General features: G+C 35.4%; 2 protein-coding genes and 1 long non-coding RNA gene across 3 annotated transcripts; all 3 read left to right on the top strand.

Moving 5' to 3' along the window:
- Positions 1–7,747: 7,747 nt before the first annotated feature.
- Positions 7,748–8,807, top strand: LOC136805452 (uncharacterized). The gene is made up of 3 exons (XR_010846402.1): positions 7,748–7,950; positions 8,155–8,241; positions 8,494–8,807. It is a non-coding gene; the product is annotated as an uncharacterized lncRNA (long non-coding RNA).
- A 4,368-nt stretch (positions 8,808–13,175) lies between these two features.
- LOC136805453 (uncharacterized) lies at positions 13,176–16,359 on the top strand. The gene is made up of 5 exons (XM_067062029.1): positions 13,176–13,801; positions 14,390–14,582; positions 15,144–15,219; positions 15,435–15,555; positions 15,773–16,359. Exons 1-5 carry the CDS (start codon positions 13,212–13,214, stop codon positions 15,843–15,845), a joined length of 1,053 nt encoding a protein of 350 aa, XP_066918130.1. The 5' UTR covers positions 13,176–13,211; the 3' UTR covers positions 15,846–16,359.
- A 1,743-nt stretch (positions 16,360–18,102) lies between these two features.
- Positions 18,103–22,867, top strand: LOC136805442 (uncharacterized). Its single transcript, XM_067062023.1, has 8 exons — positions 18,103–18,177; positions 18,328–18,399; positions 19,550–19,628; positions 20,194–20,274; positions 21,781–21,939; positions 22,058–22,218; positions 22,367–22,524; positions 22,798–22,867. Exons 1-8 carry the CDS (start codon positions 18,103–18,105, stop codon positions 22,865–22,867), a joined length of 855 nt encoding a protein of 284 aa, XP_066918124.1.
- The last annotated feature ends 2 nt before the right edge of the window (positions 22,868–22,869 follow it).

Here is a 22,869-nt window from a genome sequence, read left to right on the forward strand (position 1 = left end):
TCTGGGCCAAGTCAAGCTAACGAAGGTATGACATCGCTAAAAAATTTCTGTCAAGCACGGCTAGAAGTTGGTCCAGAGGTTTAAAGCGTTGGTTTCACGCATTAGGGATCCCCGGATCGAAGCGGGCCAAAGTCACCTTTAAAATTTTTATCCAGGTTTTGATGTTTCATGTTTTTTTGGGTGCAGATTCCGAAAAAATAGGTCTGAAGTCCTGAAAAGTTGACGGAAGGGCGCTATGAGACCGTAAAGGACCCGTACGGGACCGTGAATGACCCCCTCCCCTAGCGCCGGACTGGGTAGGTCTCACGACTTGAAACTTTCTGGAGACGTCAAGCATATCGAAGGGGGGGAGCATGCCAAATTTCATCACTCCACTGTTACCGGTCGTCGGGCTACGGGCCGCGCAAGGTACGCTGCAGGATGTCCCCGTACGGACGATTGCCGGGTCGTACGGCGTTTTTAGCCGGTCAAATTTTCCGTGAGGTATAATTAATCTAGTTCTATCTTAGTTATATCTAAGGGAAACACTCAAACATAAAATCCCAAACAACACCCCGGGAAAGGTGCCCGGGGGGGGGGGTACTTAGGCAAATGGAGGGTACGGTATGTGCCGCCCTTAAGGGTACCTTTTTTGGACTTCCAAAGTCCCGATAAGGGTCGGAAAAATCAGAAAATCAAATTTCAGTCCCACTAAGGGTCGAAAAATTGGAAAATTTCAACTTTTTACCCCCTTAAAGATCGAAATTTGGTCAAAATTGGTCAAATTTGTCCCGCTAAGGGTCGCAAAATTCCCAAAATTTTCCTTTGTTTTCTCCTTTTTAGTCCCGGTAAGGGTCCAAAGTTCGAAAGTCGGGCGGCACCCCCCCGTCAGCTCGCAACCCTAGTACCCCCCCCCCCGGGAAAGGTGTATTAGAATGACTTCACAAGCGAGTGCACGAGTGCATTCCTTTATATACCATACGAAAAACAGCCAATGAGGTAGCCGATTGCAGATTTTGGTTGATTATGGGTGGTAATGGGTGATTATGGATGATTATGTATATAGATATACCCTCAGGGGTGATAAAAGAGAAAGATTATTATTATAATAAAAAATCATATTCCGCGGAATAGCTATTATAAAAAATAAAAAAAAAATATAAAAAAACCATATTCCGCGGAATAGCTATTCCGGCCGGAACAGCTATTCCGGTTCCGGCATTCCGGCATTCCGCCGTTCTGCGTTTTGTCTCTACCCGCTAAAAAGTGCTCTTTGGTGGAATTATAGTAATTTTGAGTAAGCTTATTTATTAGGCTGTTACATATTTTTTCAATATTTCTTATTTATTTATGAATTATCATATAAAATTTTATTAACAAATCAGTTTTATCCCTTTTTATCCATGGTTATTAAGGAAGCTTTTTAGAAAGAATTGTCTACTAGACTATATTTTTTAAATTATTTATTTAGGAATTTACAGTTTTTTAATTCACATTCTATTTTTTCAAGCAATGCCTGAGTTAAATGTCCTAAAAATTCTCCTGTGTTTTTATCAATTTTCAATTTTTGTGGTGATTAAAAAGTTCTTTGGTGGAAAAAAAATTTGCGGCGGCTAAAGATGATGGTGGAAAAAAATTAGTATCTATAAAAATCTATAAAAAATGCTCTTTGGTGAACTATTCTGTTCACAATCTCTTTCTAGTTTTCGAATTTCTTGATTGTTTTATCCTGAAGAATTGTCTATTAGACTATATTGAAGAATATTTGTTATGAAATTTTCATGATATTTGTTATATAGTTTTATGATAATGGCGACTTAAATTTTGTTGTGGTTCTAAAATTTTATGTATTTTAAAGCCTTCTATTAGTTATATTAAATATTGTATATTGAAAAATATTTAATTTATTTTTCAAGGCAATTTGTTAGTCAAATGGTTTGTTTCATAATGTTACCCCTGTTGGAAAAAGAAAAAAATTAAATTTGTAAATATAAGCAGATTATAATTATTATATTATTACATTATTGTTTATTTGAATTGTATTTATTATTTAATCTAAAATTATCAATAATGTTATACTTTTATTTATTATTTACATAATTTATTTATTTTCATATAATTTATTTATTTATTCGTTCATTTTAGAATTGTACTAATTTATTCAAATCTATATAAGTTATGTTGACAAGTCAAGAACTTGATTGATAATCTAAATGATTGCAAACAAAACTACAGTGTTCTCCTTTTCTGTGCGGAACCTTTTTTTCCTAAAAAAAAACAGGAAAAATATTCTGTGTGGGCAGTTTTGAAAGTAATATAAGTACGTATTTTTCAAGGAAAAAATGTCCTGAGTAGGTATATTTAAAATAATTTAAGCGGTGTACATTTTTGAAGTAGAACATATTCTGAGTTGGTAATTTTGAAAATGATATAAGTACGTATTCTTCAAGGAAAAAATATTTTTTTCGAGAGAAAAATGTTCTGAGTGGGTAATTTTATAAATAATTTAAACGAGCGTATTTTTGAAGTAGAACATATTCTGAGTTGGTAATTTTGAAAATGATATAAGTACGTATTCTTCAAGGAAAAAAAAAATTTTTCAAGAGAAAAATGTTCTGAGTGGGTAAATTTTTAAATAACTTAAGCGGTGCGTATTTTTGAAGGAAAAAAATATATTTGACTTGTGTGGGGTCATTCCTTTCAAATTTAAAATGTATTTCCCATTGAAAGGAAAAGAGGGAAATTATCATTAATGTTAGAAACAGGGAAAGGGTAAGGGGACTCTAGGTTTTGTCAAAAAAGACATAAACATTAGAGAGATATTCAAGTAAGATTTGTTTTTTAGGAGATTTGTGGTTTTAAAAAAAACCGTTTTTTCCACATTCATCACACGTCAATTGATCTTCAGATTGGCTGGAGGTAGTCTTCCAAAGCAGGTGGATCACATTCAAAAAATTGAGCACACTTTGAAGAATACAAACAATTGTGGCAATTTTGAAGCAGGGCCGACACTGCATACTGTTTTGCCACTGGACTCAATCCTGTTTTCATCATTTTCTTGAAATCAGTGAAGCGAAACCTTTCAACAATCTCACCAAAGCACCACTCAACAGACACACGAATGCTAGACATGGCTCGGTTATATTCAACTCGATCTTCTGGTTGAGCATTAGGAAAGCCAGTCTGAATATGTTCACTCAAGGGATATGCAGGGTCACCATACACACACAAAACCTCACCATTCACACCAACCGAATGTCTTTCCAGTGCATCTAATATTCCTGACTGGGCTAACAAATAGGAATCATGACGTGATCCCTCAAGCGGTCCAAAAAAGTTAGCTATCAAACCATTTGGGGCAGATATGGATTGAAATTTGAACCCATGTACTCGTTTGTGACCATTGTACATCACGCGCTGGTTTTGTTTTGGTCAGGCAATCGTTCTCAGGGTTCCATCAATGAATCCCCAGCAGTTGGCGAGTGGAGCCCCTTTTGCTGCAACTCTTTCAGCATAATACGTGAGTCGTTGTGGTGACAGCCATTGCTGGTTAAAGGATGTCAAAAGATGGCTAAAATTGTGATAAATATGGTTGAGCATGTGATTGAAAATAACACAAAGCGTCTCTTTCGGTCGACCAAACTTTGCCATCAAATCAACAAATCTACAAGGAAATGCTAACCGCCTCAACAACAAACACAGTGCCTCCACAGAATCAACCCTCACCCTGTTGTACGTCACAATCTCCTCCCCTAAACCAAATAAATCAACAAGCTTCAACACATCCTCCTTCCTAAACCTGGTATCAACACGACATTCTTCCTCAGACCAAACATCAAAATCAAATGGTTCCCACCTCTGCAAATATCTTTCACGACGAACACCTCCATTAGCAGCTACCACCATCAAATTTGCAAATTCTTCATCATTCAGCACACCTGCCAAATAAGCTTCCACAATCCCATCAACCTCATCTTCTTCATCACTACCAATCTCAGATTCATCACCACTACTACTCTCCTCATCATCATCGCTGCTACCACTGTCTTCACCATCACTTCCAATATCAGATTCACCATCACCACTGTCAACATCATCAGTCTCAGCTTCAATTTCATCAACAACACCGTCACTGCCACTTTCACTTCCAATATCAGATTCCCCATCACCACTGTCAACATCATCAGTCTCAACTTCAATTTCATCAACAACAGTAACACCGTCACTTTCGCTTCCACTTTCCACATCGACAAAACCTCCATTACCAACAGCAAAATCTACATCCACCATGTCATCCATTTCTTGGTCAGCAGCATCCATTTTGATTGTTTTGATTCTGATTTGATACTCTACAGCACTGGTCCAGACTGCACTGCAAACGTCTGCAAACTGTATGTGTTTTCTCAAATCCAAAAAAAATTGGAAACTAGAAAGCGAAAGCGAAAGGCGGCAAAACAAAACATGACGTCATACGTAATAGATTTCTCTTTTGCTTAACTTCTTTTTTCCTGAAAGACGCAAGCTTGAAAACACGGGCTAAAACGCCTCGGATCCAGCCTAGAATCTCACGTAATAGATACTAATATATACGTATATCTTGCCTAAAGCAATTTTATACGATTTGAGGTTATTGGTCTCAAAATCGTGTGTCAAAAATTTTAAATCAGTAACTACAAAGAGTTACTGTCTATAAATTATACTATAACTTTGTTATTATGTAAGAAAAGAGTGTACAAAGTTTGAGAACAAATCTTTGCCTACTCAAGAAGTTATTTATAAAAAGGTTGTTTCGTGTAATCTTTTACGAAAAGTTATTGTACCGCTTTATCTTTCAAATAAGTATAGTTTGTTATAAATTACAACACACTGAATTCTTTATAGCAGTTGAATTCAGATCACTAACAGAACAGGAGGCCTTGGACATGAATACCAAGGAGACAATCACCCAAGATGGGCTTCTCAAAGAGTCAATTAGGGTTTCTTGACCCAAGGGGCCAAGAAGTCCTAAAAACCTTTCCACTTGTTTTTGTGTTTACTATTTCTAGCCAAAGGAAATAGTAATGTTATCTTTTTGATATAGAAACACTTTCGTCAAGAGGGATCGAAAGTTAAAAAACAGTTTCTCAGAGCACGACCGCACGCACCGACGGCAAAAAGAAACTTGAAATGGGCGATAAAGCATAACTGCCCACGGGCATGGTTGAATGATCTACTCGTGACTCTAAGAAATCATGGTTTGTCCCTTCCTAAGGATAGTCGAACCCTATTGCAGACTCCTAGGAACACATGCACTAGAATGCTCTGCGGGGGAGAGTACATGTACTATGGTATTGAGTACAACATTTTAAGAATAGCACCATCATTGACTAAGATTCCAAATGATATTGCCTTGTTGATTAACATTGATGGAATTCCACTTTGGAAGTCAAGTCCGGAGCAGTTTTGGCCAATTCTCGGAAAGTTTGCTGAATCTCCAGTTTTTGTAATTTGTCTCTACTACGGAAAGACAAAGCCAAATGATATCAATGAATATTTACGTGATTTTCTTGAAGAGCTCGCGACGCTATCAGAAAGTGGCGTTGCTTTTAAAGAACATAATGCAAAGGTAAATAAGCTTTTTTGCGTCCAATTATTACTCCTGAAAGGAGCTTTTTAGAGTTTTTCAAGCCTTTCCTCAAAGGAATAAATTTTCACCGAATTTAATTTCAAATTAATTGCGTACATAAGCTTGGACTATTCTTTTCTCTATACAATATACGAGGTTAAGATAATTTTTTAAACAATTGATTTGTAGACATAATTTTCGTTGCACGTTTTTTATTAGAACCTACTTAAAGTTACAAAAGTTATTTTAAGGTATTTTTGACAGGGTCACAAACTACAAACAATTTCTATATGCTTTTGAATGCCTGGGGGGGTACTACGGACGAAAATGGTTACGGGGATGCGCCGCTGGTCAGGGTACCTTTCTTAACCTCCCACAAGCCCCAGGTAGGGTCGTAAAAACACCAAAATAGAAAAATCAGTCCCTCGTAGGATGCCTTTTTGAAAAATTTGAGGAAAAAGTAGAAAACTTTTAAATTTCAGTCCCATTCAGGGTCACTATCTTCGCGAATTTCGGCAAAATTTTTGAAAGAACGAGTCCAGCGTCGGGTCCATTTTTCTAACCTCAGCGGAGCACCCCCTTCGGTCGGCAAGGGTAGTACCCCCCCCCCCGGGTTTGAATGTCCAAAAGAATAATGAAAAAAGTCATTTCTAACGTATTTCTTACAACAATTAAGGTAACGGTGAAATGTATTATATGTGATGCACCTGCAAGAGCATTTCTCAAACAAACTATAAACCATACGGGTTACTATTCCTGTGAACGCTGTTGCATCAAGGGATCTTGGGATGGACGGGTCGTTTTCAACTCAATTAAAGAGGAGGTGGCTAGAACAGACAATGAGTTTGCAAGAATAGCTTATAGCAAACACCAAAAAGGCAAAACACCCTTGATAGAGGCCGGAATTAAGTGCGTAAGTCAGTTTCCATTGGATTATATGCACTTAATTTGCCTCGGGGTTGTTAAGAGGATACTGTTTTTCTTAAAAACTGGACCATATCGATGCCGAATTTCAGCTTCACAAGTGCAACGAGTTCCTGGAAGACCTGATAGTCTTAGTGGTAAAATTCCTACGGATTTAGCTCGCCAACCAAGAGTTTTAAAAGAGTTAAAAAGATGGAAGGCAACAGAGTTTCGTCAATTTCTATTGTACACAGTACCTGTCGTACTTTCTGGAATTTTAAATCCAACCATGTACACCCACTTTTTATCTCTCAGTGTTGCAGTTTCTATTCTATTGAGTTCGGATTCAAAGAAAAGGAATCATTATCTTCGATATGCTGGAAAGCTATTAAAGTATTTTGTCGCAAACTGTAAAAAGCTTTATGGGTCAACTTTTACTGTTTATAATGTTCACAATTTGCAGCACATTGCTGATGATGTCAAAAACTACAATTGCAGCTTGAATGAAATTTCTGCATTTCCTTTCGAAAATTTTCTACAAACTCTGAAGAAAATGGTCAGAAATTCAAAAAGCCCGCTTATTCAAGTATCGAATAGATTATGTGAATCAAGAAGCCTATTTCCAAAGAAAACAGCCAATAGATTAAAATTGGCTGTCAGACGAAAGGATAACTGCTTTGGAACGAAGCGATCGCTTGTTTTCGTAAAACACATCAAGGCAAATAATGACGTTATTTGTTAAATACCTTAAACACTTGTTTTCAAAACCGATTTCTTCTGACAAATTGAATATATGGTTCATGAAAGGAAACACTAAATTTCAGGAAAAGACGCTGAAAAGAAGTGATTTTATCTGTAAATTTGTTTGTTTACCTCATAACAATGGGCATGCGTTATTTCCTCTTCTTCATGGAAATGTTTGATTGTTTATTAATTTTATAGAACTTATTTTTATTGACTATATTTTAACAAAATATATCAATCGATATCTTTCATTCAACCGGTTCAATATGACCAGCAAGTCACATCAATACATATTTTAATATATCTTTAACTTACATTGACTGCCTCACTTTCATACATTACACCAATTAACATAGGTCTTAACAATTATTTCTCACTGGAAAAAATGATACATTATTTTCTAAATGCATCCAAGTCTTCGGATCGCTCAATACAAAATGAGGCAGTAGATCTTAAGTGTTTAATTTATGGAAAGGTAATTATGACTCATCTGTTTTTCTTTATAGTCAATTAAACAAAAAAATTGATATAAAATGATTTGGACTCGCTTAGTCTTTACCGATGGAAATAAACATACGAAGAAGTGCTTCCATCTTCTTGGATTATCAAAAACAAACTATTTTATCCAAAAACACAACTGAGGATCCACATCGAGGAGAGAAGCAAGCCCGGAGCTGATTGGCTTGTCTATACAATTGACAAAATCAAATGTACAAATAGTAAGTAAAATGATGTACAGTATCTCTCTCCAATCAGCGGGTACTCCTAATTAGTGGACAAAATGTTTTTCAGGCTTGATTGCGTGGTCTGGCTTGGTTTGTTTTATTTTAACATTTCTCGGTCTTTTCATAGAAAAGAATTCAAGTGCGTGTATAATGCCAGTTTTTTTATTATTCATATTTTTTATTCTTTTTTCTACTAAGAAAGCAAAACAGTTTGTGACGAATTCAACTTCACAGAAAGTGAATCAGACATCCGAAAGCACAAAAAAAGAACAGACCAGAAAGGAGGTAAGCAAAAACGAAAATTGGATCCAAAGAAACAGTATCATTGAAAGTTTTAAGTCCCTCTCCTTTAACCAATTGTTAATATGATTTAAAATATTGAGTCAAATCTAAAATGATCAGTCAAAATCATTCAATAGAACAATTTAGATCTCAATTTACTTATCTCGAACAAAATCGTTCAACATTGCTTTATTTTTCAGTATAATTCTATATGCTAGAAAAAAGTTTATTTTAAAATTAATTTACATTTTTCAGCTTCCAACAGTCCCCTACCTAAACCACCACGAGACAAAAATAAATCAGAAACAAACAAAAACAGCAGATCGAAATCTGCAACATACGAGAAACGTTCGTTCGTAAGATCAAGATCGAGATCGCCCGTCAGATCACCCATATGCACAAGATCTCCCACAAGATCTCCAACAAGATCTCCCACAAGATCACCTACAAGATCTCCCACAAGATCTTGCTCAAGATCTCCCACAAGATCACCTACAAGATCTCGCTCAAGATCTCCCACAAGATCACCGGTTCTAAACCCAACCAACCAGGTGGACAAATCGAGGAATTTAAATAAAAAATTAAAAAGTATGTATTTTTTTTTATTTTTTTTTGAAATTAATCAGATATTTTAACTTTTTATCAAAGAAGTGATTTAAGAAGATTTATTTGAAAATTTGGAGCTCATAAACATAAGAAATTTATTCACTATATTTTTACCATACTTATTCATTATCATCACTATTCATTTTTTTATCGTTTGCAGAATTGGAAAAAAAATCAAAAACAGTTGCTTCATACCTTGATTGAAATTAGGCGCAACCAGCAACTCATTATCCAAAAGCTAGACGTTGCTGGAACTTCTACAGATGCTGCTGGTTGTGGTCTTGATTTGGAGCCATACACTAGAGATGAAGATTTTATGAAGTTCGATGCGCGAATTGCTGATGAAGAGGAAAGAAAGAAATTGGTAAATATCTTGATTTCTTAAACTTTGGAGTTCTTTTAAACTTTGTAGAGCGCAAAATACCACAACAATTAGCAGTATTTAATTTATGGAAAAAGATAAAAGTAATGAAAAGTGGATCTTTTTTATGGCTGGTCATTTTTTATAGGGTAAAAAACTATATTCTAACCTGCATTTTAAAACACCTCTGTGAAAAAATCTTTCATTTCTTATTGTTTAGATATTGGCACTCTCACGGATCCGTGGGAAAAACGCAAGGAGACAACAAAATTTATCTTGAGAAGGTATAAATGATTTTGAGACGCTGTCTTTATTTCCTTAAAGCGTTCTTACCAAAAGTGAATAGCAAGGCCACGAGAAGAATAAATACCAATAAAATAGACAATTCGAAATGAATGTCCATCAATTTACGTTTTTTATACGAAAAAGTATATAAGAAAATATGGCTTCAAAATTAAAAAAATTAAGAACACGTTCAGAACATTTAAGGGCTTTGCAGACCCAAGAACATTTTATCTCTTAGAAATTCTTTCAAAAGTAGTGAGTAAGGGTTAACAATAAGAACATTTTAAGAACATTATCAGGCTTTTTAAACTTAAAACTTGTTCATTCGTAATGTTTCCAAGTTTTTTATCGTTCTTATAAAAATACATGTATACTAAATGTAATGTCATTTATATTTTTACAAGGGTGATGAGTAATAAAGTGCAAGCCCTCTACAACAGGGAAGGCGTAAAGAGAAAAAAGGCATCAGCGGACAGGGTTAGGAAGAAGGCATTCAAAGAAACAAACTTTTACAAAGTTGTAATCGGTAAGTTGACTACAATCAACCATCTATGAGTTCACTAATTTTTTTGGACCGCTTGGTTTAGTGAAGATAAGAGCTAAACTCGGCGCCAAAAAGGCGGGGTCAGTAAATTACCGGGATTACGCGTATAATCAAACATATTTGCATAGCAACATCAATAGAGCTATAAAAGTGTTTTTTGGGGCTGGATATGATGAAATAATTGAAAACAATGCTATTTCACTTTCTCTTTCAGCAATTTGATTGATCCATCTACGTAAATAACGTCAAAATTTACAAATTTTAGAAATTATCGATTTTACACGTTTTCCGTTTTTCGCATGGGTATTTCGACCAAAAGTAACTTATATTTTGATATATGTCGATTCTTCACATCATTATTGATGTTTTTAGCCCTAGGCACATTGCCCAGATTGATTTCAGTGGGAATAAATCCACTTTTTAGGTCAAAATTATCCCTAATGGTGATTTTGATTGCTTGTAACGCAACCGCTATTTCACTTCAGTCAAGTGCCTACCCATCAAAAGATGGCATTTTAAATTTCCTTTCTGTTGATGTATAATAATCCTAGACTTTTTGTGCATATACCCATGCTATCGAGCAAAGAATGACCCCACGTATTGAATTTTAAGACATTTGGCCTATTTCGAACGTCTTTTCCCCGAGTATAAATTTTACAGACCCGAATGAATCTGTAATTCCCGCCAAAACAAGTTTTGAAAATTTTCAAAGCCAGAGGCGAAGCGACGAATTTTTTTTTATTTGGGCGGCTGGCTTGTCGACTTTGATTTTGTTTTTGTTTTGAATTTGTATTGCTTTGTTTTTTTGATATTCAATATGGAAACTCCGATAAACAGATAAATGACTATGCTTGGTGGTGAAGACTGGATGGTGGATAAATGAATGAATAAGTTGAGTTATCACAATTTCTTCTTGTCAAACAACGGTAAGTGCATTTGCCTATCTTTATTAAACCCTCTGGCTCTGCACATTAATTAAGATTAAGATGTCTTTTGTATTATAAACCTTCAGCTGTGTGACAGGCATTTCTCTATAATGTGTTGTTGTTGTAAATTCAGTTTGTTGCTGCTAAAACCTTTTTCACTGCTGAAAATAATTAGTTTTTTGTTTTGTTTTATCTGTTATGTTTGTACTGGCTGCACAAGACAAGCACAACCAGTTGCCTGTAACTTTAGACTTAAAGATTTCAAATTTTAAAATCACTTTTGAGGCTTTTCTTTTTCACATAGTGGTTCATGGTCATCTCGCTTCGATGGCTAGAACTAGTGGGTCTCTTCGGTGGCTAACTTTACGTACTTACTTATTTTTTGAGGCTTTTCTTTTTTTCACGTAGTGGTTCATGGTCATCTCGATGGCTAGAACTAGTTGGTCTCTTCGGTGGCTAACTTTACGTACTTATTTTTGAGGCTATTCTTTTCCACGTAGTGGTTCACGGTCATCTCGATGGCTAGAACTAGTGGGTCTCTTCGGTGGCTAACTTTACGTACTTCTACTTATTTTTGAGGATTTTCTTTTTCACGTAGTGGTTCACGGTCATCTCGATGGCTAGAACTAGTGGGTCTCTTCGGTGGCTAACTTTACGTACTTCTACTTATTTTTGAGGCTTTTCTTTTTCACGTAGTGGTTCACGGTCATCTCGATGGCTAGAATTAGTGGGTCTCTTTGGTGGCTAACTTTACGTACTTATTTTTGAGGCTTTTCTTTTTCACGTAGTGGTTCACAATCATCTCGATGGCTAGAACTAGTGGGTCTCTTTGGTGGCTAACTTTACGTACTTATTTTTGAGGCTTTTTTTTTTCACGTAGTGGTTCACGGTCATCTCGATGGCTAGAACTAGTGGGTCTCTTCGGTGGCTAACTTTACGTACTTATTTTTTAGGCTTTTCTTTTTCACGTAGTGGTTCACGGTCATCTTGATGGCTAGAACTAGTGGGTCTCTTCGGTGGCTAACTTTACGTACTTATTTTTGAGGCTTTTCTTTTTCACGTAGTGGTTGACGGTCATCTCGATGGCTAGAACTAGTGGGTCTCTTCGGTGGCTAACTTTACGTACTTATTTTTGAGGCTTTTCTTTTTCACGTAGTGGTTCACGGTCATCTCGATGGCTAGAACTAGTGGGTCTCTTCGGTGGCTAACTTTACGTACTTATTTTTGAGGCTTTTCTTTTTCACGTAGTGGTTCACGTCATCTCGATGGCTAGAACTAGTTGGTCTCTTCGGTGGCTAACTTTACGTACTTATTTTTGAGGCTTTTCTTTTTCACGTAGTGGTTCACGGTCATCTCGGTGGCTAGAACTAGTTGGTCTGTTCGGTGGCTAACTTTACGTACTTATTTTTTTAGGCTTTTCTTTTTCACGTAGTGGTTCACGGTCATCTTGATGGCTAGACATAGACCTTTTTTCAAAGAGGCCACCCTATTGAATAATTATGTAGTCCAGGAGAAAAACAATGATAAAACCATGCATATATTACAATATGCATGACACAGTAATTATGCATGGCTCTATCATTGTTTTTATGGCTGGACTAGATAATTATTCAACAGGACAAAAGGTCTTTTGAAAAAAGGTCTATTCTGCCATGACTGGGCTGGACTGGGGAAAAAACTGTGTAATCGAAAAACATTTTCTCTGGTTTAACTTAGGTCACACTAAATTGATTTATTATTCTATGGGCCGGAACGACCCTTTTTTTTAAATGAAAAAAATAATAATATTGAATTTGAAAAGCTGGAGGATGGATGGACTTTATGATTTTTTAAAATAAAGATTTAAAAAAGAGTCTAGTTTCCACCAAACGTCCCAAAACTGCTTTAAAACATTACAAATTAAATATTTTAGATTTTGACCTTCGGACCCTATTTGAAGAGATTTATTTTTATTTAACGAACTGACCTATATTTTTCTGAAGGTGTTTCCCTAGAATATTACCTTAAAGGAAGAAATTTTGGCGGAAAGAAACTTCTATTTTAAGATGTCTTTGCATTTTTTTGTTTTTTTTACACCATTTTAGGGATAAATTTTCCAGCAAACGCCAAATTATATTCCCGCCAAAATTTCTGCCTTTAAGGTAGAAAAAAATTTGTCTTGGCATTTATTATATATACTTAGTTTTTTTTTTAGCGACTGGAGATGACCGCAATTCTAGACCCATTATGCTGTGGGTATGCAAAGATTGCCATGTACCAGCTAAGTGTAAAGTTTGTTGATTACGCTCCTGGATCAAGAGTAATGAGAAACAGCAGGACTCTGAAAGCAGGTTTTGAAGAGTATTGTCGTATGTTTAACGTCTGTGAAGGTTTTGACAAAGTAACATATGATTGGTATCGACGAAATGTTGTAAAGGTGAAAAAGCTTCTTCAAAATTTTGGCAAGAGTAAGTCAGAAGATAAAGTGAAATTGAGTGAAGGTTTTGGAGGTCAGAGGTGGAATGTTGTGAGAGATAAAGGAAAGCATAATTTGTTTGAATGTGGCGAGTGTGTATCAAAGAACGGTAGTTTATTGAAGCTTTTCCCGATAAATGAGAAAAACACAGCATATCTCAAAAGGGCTGAGGCTGCAGGTTTGACTAAGCTTAGCAAAGAAGAAGCAATAGAAGCAGCAAATGAGAAGGTCAAGGAGTTAGACAAGGAATTCAGACAGGACTATGTTTGTAGCTTCAAGGAGGCGGTTGGTTTAGACGGAATATCGAAAAGAAAGGTTAAGAGAAAGATTCAAAGGGAGACAAAGAAAGATATAGAAGTTCAATGGAAGGAGACATCTATCTTGAGGTTTGGAAGCAGTTGTATATACCTTTACAAGCCAGAGCAGGGGGTCAACATTCAGGGTATTAAAGCATAGCTTGTGGGATGCGGTTCATATTTGCAAATAATTAAAGCGACTGTAAGTAAGTAAATTTACTTATTGGGTGGTAACATCTTAATTAAATTTTTTTGATGGGTGGGTTAACTTAACTAGAAAGCCAAAAGAATTAGGTGAGTGCCTTTTTTGTTGAAGAAAGTTATCTACTCTGGCTATCATCTAGTACCCTGAGATTTGACTTCCTGGCAAGAGCCAATAAACAACAGTACAGTCTTAGATCCACTTGTTCTTGTCAACTCGTAGCTTGAAATTAACTTAAGGTTCCAGCTCTGTCTTGTTGGTTTATATTTATATATGATGTACTATGCACAATTTTTTACATTTTTGTCTAGATTAACACGAATTAGATTATAGGTATTTTAAAACATTAACAATTAACTCAGTTAACATTGAAACATTAAATCAGATATGTTCTTTTGCACTAGAAACCATTGATCAAAGATTAGTTCATAACCAAAATAACTTTGAAGTTAACTTTATTTCATGCTCTCATTTAGTGCTTTTGGTGGAACAACATCAATTAAAACGCGAGAGAAAAATAGATCTACTGATGGTTTTGAAAGTTTTGATGATGCGGTTGCTAGAACGGCCAAAGATAATGAAAAGATAGCAAGAGGATTGAAGAGAAAGCGTGATCATGTGGGGCATTTGGAGAATTATACATGTGATTGGGATAACTTATACGATAAGGTATTACTTATATGATATGATAAGATGTTACTCGAAGGTCTATAATAACCCCCCGGCCCCAACCCTTTGTTAATTTTCAAGTTTTTCCCATCCCCCATACCTTATTAGGACTCCTATGTTCATTAATTTTTGAAAATAATTTTGAGCTGTCAAAAGAAGGGTCCCTTTTGATTTCTCTCCTCTGGTTTTAAGTCTTTAGAGTCCTCAACAGTTTTTTAAAGACTGTTCAAGCTCAAAAATATGTGGTAAATTTTTTTAATAATTTTCAAGAACCTGCCAAGAGACCATGGGCTCATTCACTTGAAGGGACATAACAGTACTTGCGAAATTTGTACACAAACTGTATGCAGCGGGATACAAAATCAAACCAAATATGGCTAATTTTGATTGTTCAATTGTTTTACAAGTTTGTTTTGGACACGTGATTTTAATTGTTTTCTTTAATGACACGTGGTTCGCGCAATGTTTACATTTAACTACTTTAATGTCCCTTCAACTCACTCAAAATACAGATCTTGCGAAGAATTTACTGATACCCTCTCTTTTTTTTCTTTTTTTTAGTTTTCCTCGTTTCTTTTTGGGTCGATTTTAAACTTGACGCAACTGGCAAGAGACTTCAATCTCAAAAACTCGTCAGGTAGAGATTTTGATTGGTTATAATCATAAGTTTGACCTTTTTTGTTTCACTTTTGATGCTCGTTCGACTGGTACAAATTTATTAATTTGATTACTAGGGTAACCAATGACCATTTTTGCAGTAGGCTAGGGCAAGCCTTTGATCTCATAATTATTTTTTAAATCTCTGTATGGAATCTTATGCTCACATTAAATTTATAATTCTCATTTATGTAGGCGAATATCCGTGTAATGGGGGACAAGTCGTCCGAAAATTCTTAGAGGAAGTACACCACATTGATTTAGGACAATACAAACTCGTCCATAGCGGAACACGTGTTCGTAAAGCAAAAAAGAGGTTTTAAAACTAACATTTTACTTCATTTTGAATTGGTCTAACGTGGGCTTTTGTTTTTAATATGTCTTACTAATTTTCTCAGAGTTTCTGTTGTTAATTTAAATTTACTTCATTTTATAATTTTCTTGCAGTATATATTTCCTACTTATATTGTACAAAAGCCTAACTCTTCCCCAGTCAAGACGGTATACTTACTGTTATCGTGTTGTTGTTTTAGGATGACGAAATCAGATGTTCCCATTCCTGTTAAAGAATCGACAATGGAACTAAAGAAGCATCTTGAACTATAATTCAACTCGGATTTTCAGCATGCCCACAATCGCACCCACGACTAATTAAAGAGCAAATCGTTGGCGTTCGCTTCGATTTTTCTTTCCGCGCCTTTTCTTCCCCAAGATGGTAGACGAAACGGTGGGCAAGTAACGCTGGCCACCGACCACTGACTACCCTGGACCGTACAATCAGCAATATACCCTGGACTTGGTTGATGGTTGGCTCTATTTTGGTGCATTTGTTTATGTTTGTAAATCTGTCCTTGTTTTGATCATCTAGTCGTCAAGATTTGGGATACCAACAAAAACAGACTGGTCGGTATAAACTATAAATAACTGGGTTATTTAATTTGTTGTTATATGTGTGACGATATGATGAAATGTGCACCTACAGTAATTCCATCCAGCTCATCATCAGGATCCTCTCCTCTGCTCCCACACTATATACATAGATATAGGCAGGAAGTTGGGGGGAATCAGCTATGTGGATGGGCAGTTCAGATGCTGAATCTAAATTCAAAATTGAACCCAATCGAACACAATCAATTAATGATAGTTGTCTTTCAGCAGAGACGGGAGAACGCATCATCGGTCTATTGAATAAAAATTACCGTCAACTGCTCCAACTTGGGACTATCTTACGCAACATGGGACGGATGGACATTCCACCACCATTTCACCGAACCTCCAAAAAGTCATTTGATTTGAGTTCAATGAACCGTGTATTAGAAAATACACGATTTCTCTTTCACACCGAGTAGGCACATCGCTATTTGTTAATCTCATCGGGCGGTAGGCGGTTAGGCGGCAGGCATTCTCTAATTCTCCATTCAGCGTCCGGTCATTTTAAATGAAAAAACAAAAAGTTAAAAAGGGTGCGCTATCATATCAGTGAAAGCTATCGTGACATGTTATGACAGAAAGTATGATTGATAAACTTGGTGGAGTTATCAAAACAAATTTGTTGTCAACGAGATTTAACAGTAAGTGAAAATACAGGCTGCAGGCCAGACACCAGATATCAACAAGTCCCATGTTGCGTACACTCGTCCCAAGTTGGAGCAGTTGACTGTACATTACTTTCCTTCGGCCAATAAAAACATGATAAAACTGTCTAATGTCTCTAACTGTTGTGGAGTACTTATTCAATCAACTGTCGCATTCTCGTACTATTGCGACAATCAAATCACAATTGGTTAGTACCCAGAGGATAAACTGTTTATTATTACTTCCATAGATGGGTGTCAATGTTTTGATTTTGCATGGGCAGATTGATGTGGGTAGGCAATAGGCCTTTTTGCCATTCCATCCGCCATATTGAATTGGTGGCCGAATTGCGGTGGTGAGATTTACTTGAAAAGTATGCAAAACCTATGCAAAAAGAAATTAATAATATAAAACTTACATGCATAATTGGCATTTAAATAAAGTGTAATCTTGTAGAAGAAAGGTTATATTTCTTCTCTTGAAAACTAGAAATAATTATATTCGCTCATCTCTTAGAACGAGCACTTCAAAAAACCATAACATTAGACATAAACTCAAGATGAAAAATCACCAACGAAGGTACAAAAATAATCCTTATTCGGCTGACGGCAAATTAATCTCCTGGGAATAGTACGGCAAAATGAGCAAATCAAAACATTAAGTCAGGCACATCCTGGCAAACGAACGGGGTATTTTTCACTTGCGACCATTGGCAAATGAACGGGGTTGAAAACGAAAGTGACGTAATAGAGCCGAATACCCAGTTTAATTGAACCTGGTTGGAAATATTTTGCTTCATTTCAAAGAACTGTATAGATGAAACTTTTTTTCCATGGGTCAATTTTGTCTTCAAAGATTGAAGAAACTTTTAACGAAAAAATAAAGTTCCCAGTTTTCTTCCTTTTTTCCCTTGCTTGCTTTTGATTTTTACTGATGGACGTGATACAGTCTCGTGAGCGTTAGCAGAATCATAAAAAAACGAACTAAAGGAAGGTGTACGAGTTTCAAATTTTTGAAATACTTCTATTGAACTTTGAGGGGACCTAAAAACCTGGGCTTAAATTATGATACCTCCATAATTCAGTGGATGTAAGTAAAACCAGAAGGAAATTAGATATTACCTGTGAATAAGTTTTGTTGTCATTTTAAATGACATTTATATGGAAGCAGCCAATTTTCAGACAAATCTTTGATTGGGGATTCAGACCTCTCTACGAAATTTCTTTTCATTTGTCTGATCAATAATTATTTGCATTCTAGATATTGAAATAAAATATTATTTTGAGCTATGGATGCTAGTAGTGCACAAAACAATGACCTTGAAAGGAGGGCTGGCTCACATGGTCAATATAAAATGAACAAGGTTTGTTTTTTTATAAATTATGATTATTAATGCGGCTTCAAATTAGTTCTCTTTAATCAGAGAGCAATTTTGTGATCGAAATTTTAGGGTTATATTCTGTTATAAATTGAAAAGTAACAAAATTTAATTTATATGGATTGTCTCTTTCAGTTTACATTCATTGAGAATGCTTCTAAGAGAAAGCAGAGTGAGAAGGGAAAATTAAAATCAATTCGAAATAAGGTAAGAAAAAGACCTTTCCTGAAGCCCCCTTTAGAGTGACTTTTGATTAAGATAAATTTTGATTGATTGCACATATGACTGGTTGAGTTTTTTTTTGGTATAGTGAGAGATTCCTGAAAACTTTATTTCATTTGGTTGACTAGATCAAAAGTTATTTCACTTTCTGCATTATTATTTCTTACTTTGCAAGGCGTCTGATCACTTTATATACTTTGCAGCTTTTTCATGTAAACATGATTTTTCAAATCTTTAAATTAATAGTAAAGCAATGAGAATTTCTTTTAAATTTGAAATTTTTACAAATTTTTACTTTAATATTAATACCTGAAATTAAAGAAAAAAGTTTGAAAAATTCTTAGTTTGAACTTTGAGATATCATTAAATTTGATCACGTGATAGATTTCAGGAAAGGTAGGCAAACCCAAAGGTAGGTAAACCTTATCTCAAAATAATCTGCAGTTTATGTCATGATGATAAAATTTTAGAGTCAACCAACGAAAAATTATAGCATATCTTATAGCATGATATTTTATCACAGCTTGATTCAAAAGTTGAAACCTTTTTTATCCCCACTGTAGAAATTTTTTAAGTAAGGCAAGTACTTTTTTATTTTCTGGTTTACGGACATTTAGAGATGATCTTTTGGACCGGAGGATGGAAAAAAAATAAAAATAAAATTGTCGTTTTCAAACTTTAATGTTGTGTTGGAAAGAATAAAATGTGTTTTGAGGAAACTTGCATACACCAGAAAATCAAAGAAAGTTTTTCAGCTAGAAAATTTTGTTGAGCGCCATTGGATGAGGCATATTGGGAAAAAGAGATTGCTGTATCCTATTTTCTTCCTTTCCTGCTCTTATAAAATGAAGTTTTCTAAAAAAAATCCATTTCATGGCAGATCAAACAGAGTCGGAAGTGCAAAAATAAATAAAATTTCTGTGAATTTCAATTCTATTTTTATTTTATTTTTGCAAAATAATCGTCGGCGATTCCGTAAACCAGAAAATAAAAAAGTAATTGCCTAAGGGTAACTATTTTAATCCCAGTTCATGTAAAGTTAAAAGAATTTAGTATGTAGTAAAGAAAAGGAATTCTGAATTTAAAAGCGTCATCATGAATTTGATTATAATTAGTACACTGTTTGATCTAGCAGGTCGGACAGTTGGGTAGAGTGACTCGGACTCCAATCGTTGTTTTAGCTTACACTGCAGATGGCAATATCAAAAGTTATGGTGAGATTTATCTTAGTTTTCTTGTGTATTTAGCGAAGAGATATAAACACTAGAAAGAAATTTAGTCAAATTGTAAATGAGCTGAAATTAGTATTATAAAAAACACTTGCCAATCGTGCCAATAAGGTTCCACCTAAAACCTACTTCCAAGCAATAAGGAAGGGAATGACTCAAAAGGTTTCAGTTCGAATTCCGACTCGATCAGAAGGTATGGGACCTAGAGAAAAACCCTGTAAAACAATATTAAAAATTTCACATTTCACATGAGGAAAGGCAAGACAGAAAATTGACTGTCTAAACTTGGGCTTATTAAAGCCTTTCCCATCCAAAATTATCTTTCCAAGGAGGAAAGATCTTTTATTGTATTTTGAATTATACCGTTTTTCCTTAGAAATCAATGTATTACTGTATGCGGCACTTTATTTTTTAAGGTTGTTGATATTTAGTCAAGATAAGTCATTGTAGAAAAAAAAAGAAAAACGTGAAGGGTATTTTTGTTAATTATGTGTATTTACGGTTATTTATATTTATGGTTGTTGATATTTTATATAATGGCTTTTTCAAGGTTCATCAAAAGGAATGAAGGAATTTGCTCAAGACCCAGCAATAATTCAAAAATTCAAAGATTCTCTTCCAAATAACGCAGGTATAACTTATACAGATAATTTACTAAACGGTCATAGCTTCAGCCAGGTTTCTAGCTCCCCCCAACAAAGTAAGGTCCCCCCAACAATTTAGCTCCCCCCAAAAAATTGTCTTGTGCTAGGTCCCCTAAAACTTCAGGTCCCAAGATAAACTAAAACACCCCCGTAGAGAGAAGTCAATAAAAAATATATCTAGTACAGCACTGATAAATGAAAACTAAATTTTACTTGTTTTAATATTTATGTTTACAAATCTTTTGCTTTTTATATTTGATTTAATAGTAAGATAAGAGATATTTTGAATTTAGCTGAACAGCCCCCAGAGTCTCAGTCAGATCATCTAGGCTCCCCCCAACAATCTAGGTCCCCCCAAATATTTTGGTAATTTTAGCCCCCAGGCTCTTTAAAGGCCAAAATATTTCTTAGCCCCCCCCCAAAAATAAGGGGGGGGGCTGAACCTATGACGGTTCCCGTCGTCGCAAACGTTGGTTAAGGTTTTGCTTGCCCATCGAAAGCCCTTAAACTATAGGCGAGGGATGGGTTAAGGTAAGATGAAAGCAAAGAGAAAAACAAAACAATTCTCTTTGTATTTTGTGATATGTATGCCAATTAATTGAAAAACTAAAGGATTTGTATAAAAAATAACATAACGATCTAATTTAAATTACGAAGGGTGCCCTTATACCTAGCAAGAAGCCTCAATTTTCAAGGAGAGGGGCTCATTGTTCGCGAGTCATGCCGTCCAATATGTTAACTTAACGTGTTGATAACTTAAGACTGGTGAAATTACTCCCAATCCAATCCAACCCAACATGCATTTGATCCAACTTAGAATGATTTTGCATGAAATGCTGGATTCATTTGCACTGGCCTTTAGCGTGTTCGTAAAAATATGCGAAATCGTGCAACGAAAAGAGTGCCACACCCCTATATTTGAAACTTTGTGACGTCGTGGCACTTTTTTCATAAAGTTGACGTCAGAACTTTCTTTCGTTTTAAAATGGGAGTGTAGGGGAATCTTCTAATGTGCGTTTTCTTTTTTCCCTTTTCAAACTTAACTCGAGACTTTTCATCTCCAATTAAATATATTGAAGATGAAAAGTTTACTCCCTTCAAGAAACGCTGAGCTTGCAAAGAGATTGCAGTTATTCAACCAACGATCAAAACAAAAGATAGCGCGCGGCGTAACTTTAGTTGTTCGATTCAACACCGCAATTTCTTCACTTTAATAAAACAATTTAATGGCCAGAGAGTTTACAATGCTTTGACTGCAAAGTCTCGATTAAGAATTGGAACGAATTGTCTGCGTTTTGAATGGAGCTTTCGAATAACTTCAATCTCTATGCAAGCTCACCGTTTTGGAAATTATAATGTCAGATTGGCTTTGACTGGGCTAGTGTGACAGACATTTTTCCAGAACTATAAAGGTTCATCCTTATCAGAGCTCATTTCGTTTTGGTCAATCGAGAAAAAATGTTACCATCAGTTTGTTTTTATTTACATTTTAGCCTTTGAAGAAGAATCTTCAGAGAGTGAAAGTGAAAGTGAAGATGAAGAGGAAACTCCTGCAAAGAAACAAAAGCTTACTTTTGATGTTGATTGGGAAGATAATCTAAAGGTTATCCCGAAACGTGACCTCCTGTGTGATATTACTTATCGATCAACAGGTTAGTTCCTATGCTTTAAAAAGTATCTATTCATTTACCTTATACCGTAGAAAACCCTTAAAAGTATGGTCAGTACTTAGAATTATAGGTAGACAAACTTAGATTTTAAATACTTTAGGCTTCACAAAACGAACGATGAAGTGGGTCGAACAGAATAAACCCAGTTGGTGGCCACGTCGAATATTGTTTCGATCTCCTCATGGTAAAAGTAAAATTCCCGTGGCTGAAATGGACGATATCCTTCGATCATTCCATGAGCATAAAGTCATTAAAGCTGTCGTAAGTTTTATTCCCGTTTTGTGGAAAACATCAATTTAACAATTTGGAGGATTGTATGTACGTCAACTCTACGTCGATCTAGTAATTTCGTGATACATCCATAATTCGCATAGCTGCTTCAAAGTAACATAATCTTATATTGTTTTAGGAAAAACTGTGCTCTGATGATGTAGACGTTTTCTTTCCAACTTTTTCCAAAATGGAAGAACATTTGAATTTATTCCTGAAGAAGGCTTCCATCATCACGGAGTGGTTGAAGAGAAATAGAAAGATCCAAAGAGTTGCAATGGCAGATATCGAATACAGGTGATCCTTTTATCTAAGTTCAATTTCATTTATTTTTTTGTATTTGTGTTTGAAAGCCGCTCTAAAGAAATGCTGCCGCGATAATTAGGGGACCCATGGTTTGGTGGTACTTCCATGGTGTACATTGAAACTTACTTTAAGTGACCTACGGGTAAAAGTTCAAAAACTTGTCATGATGATATTTGTTGCCCTGTTAGTAGCTCTATGCTCTTAGTAGCTTTTTACTAGTAAATATTCTATTTTGAATAATATAAAATTTTATTTTGTCACTAGATGCCGGTATCTAACAACAAAGTTTGGCACGAGAAAGGAGCCCATCCTCTTTGGGTCAATACATCGTTGAAC

The sequence above is a fragment of the Clytia hemisphaerica genome, unplaced genomic scaffold, assembly GCF_902728285.1.
Source record: "Clytia hemisphaerica strain Z4C2 unplaced genomic scaffold, Clytia hemisphaerica genome assembly, whole genome shotgun sequence".
NCBI classification, from domain to species: domain Eukaryota; kingdom Metazoa; phylum Cnidaria; class Hydrozoa; order Leptothecata; family Clytiidae; genus Clytia; species Clytia hemisphaerica.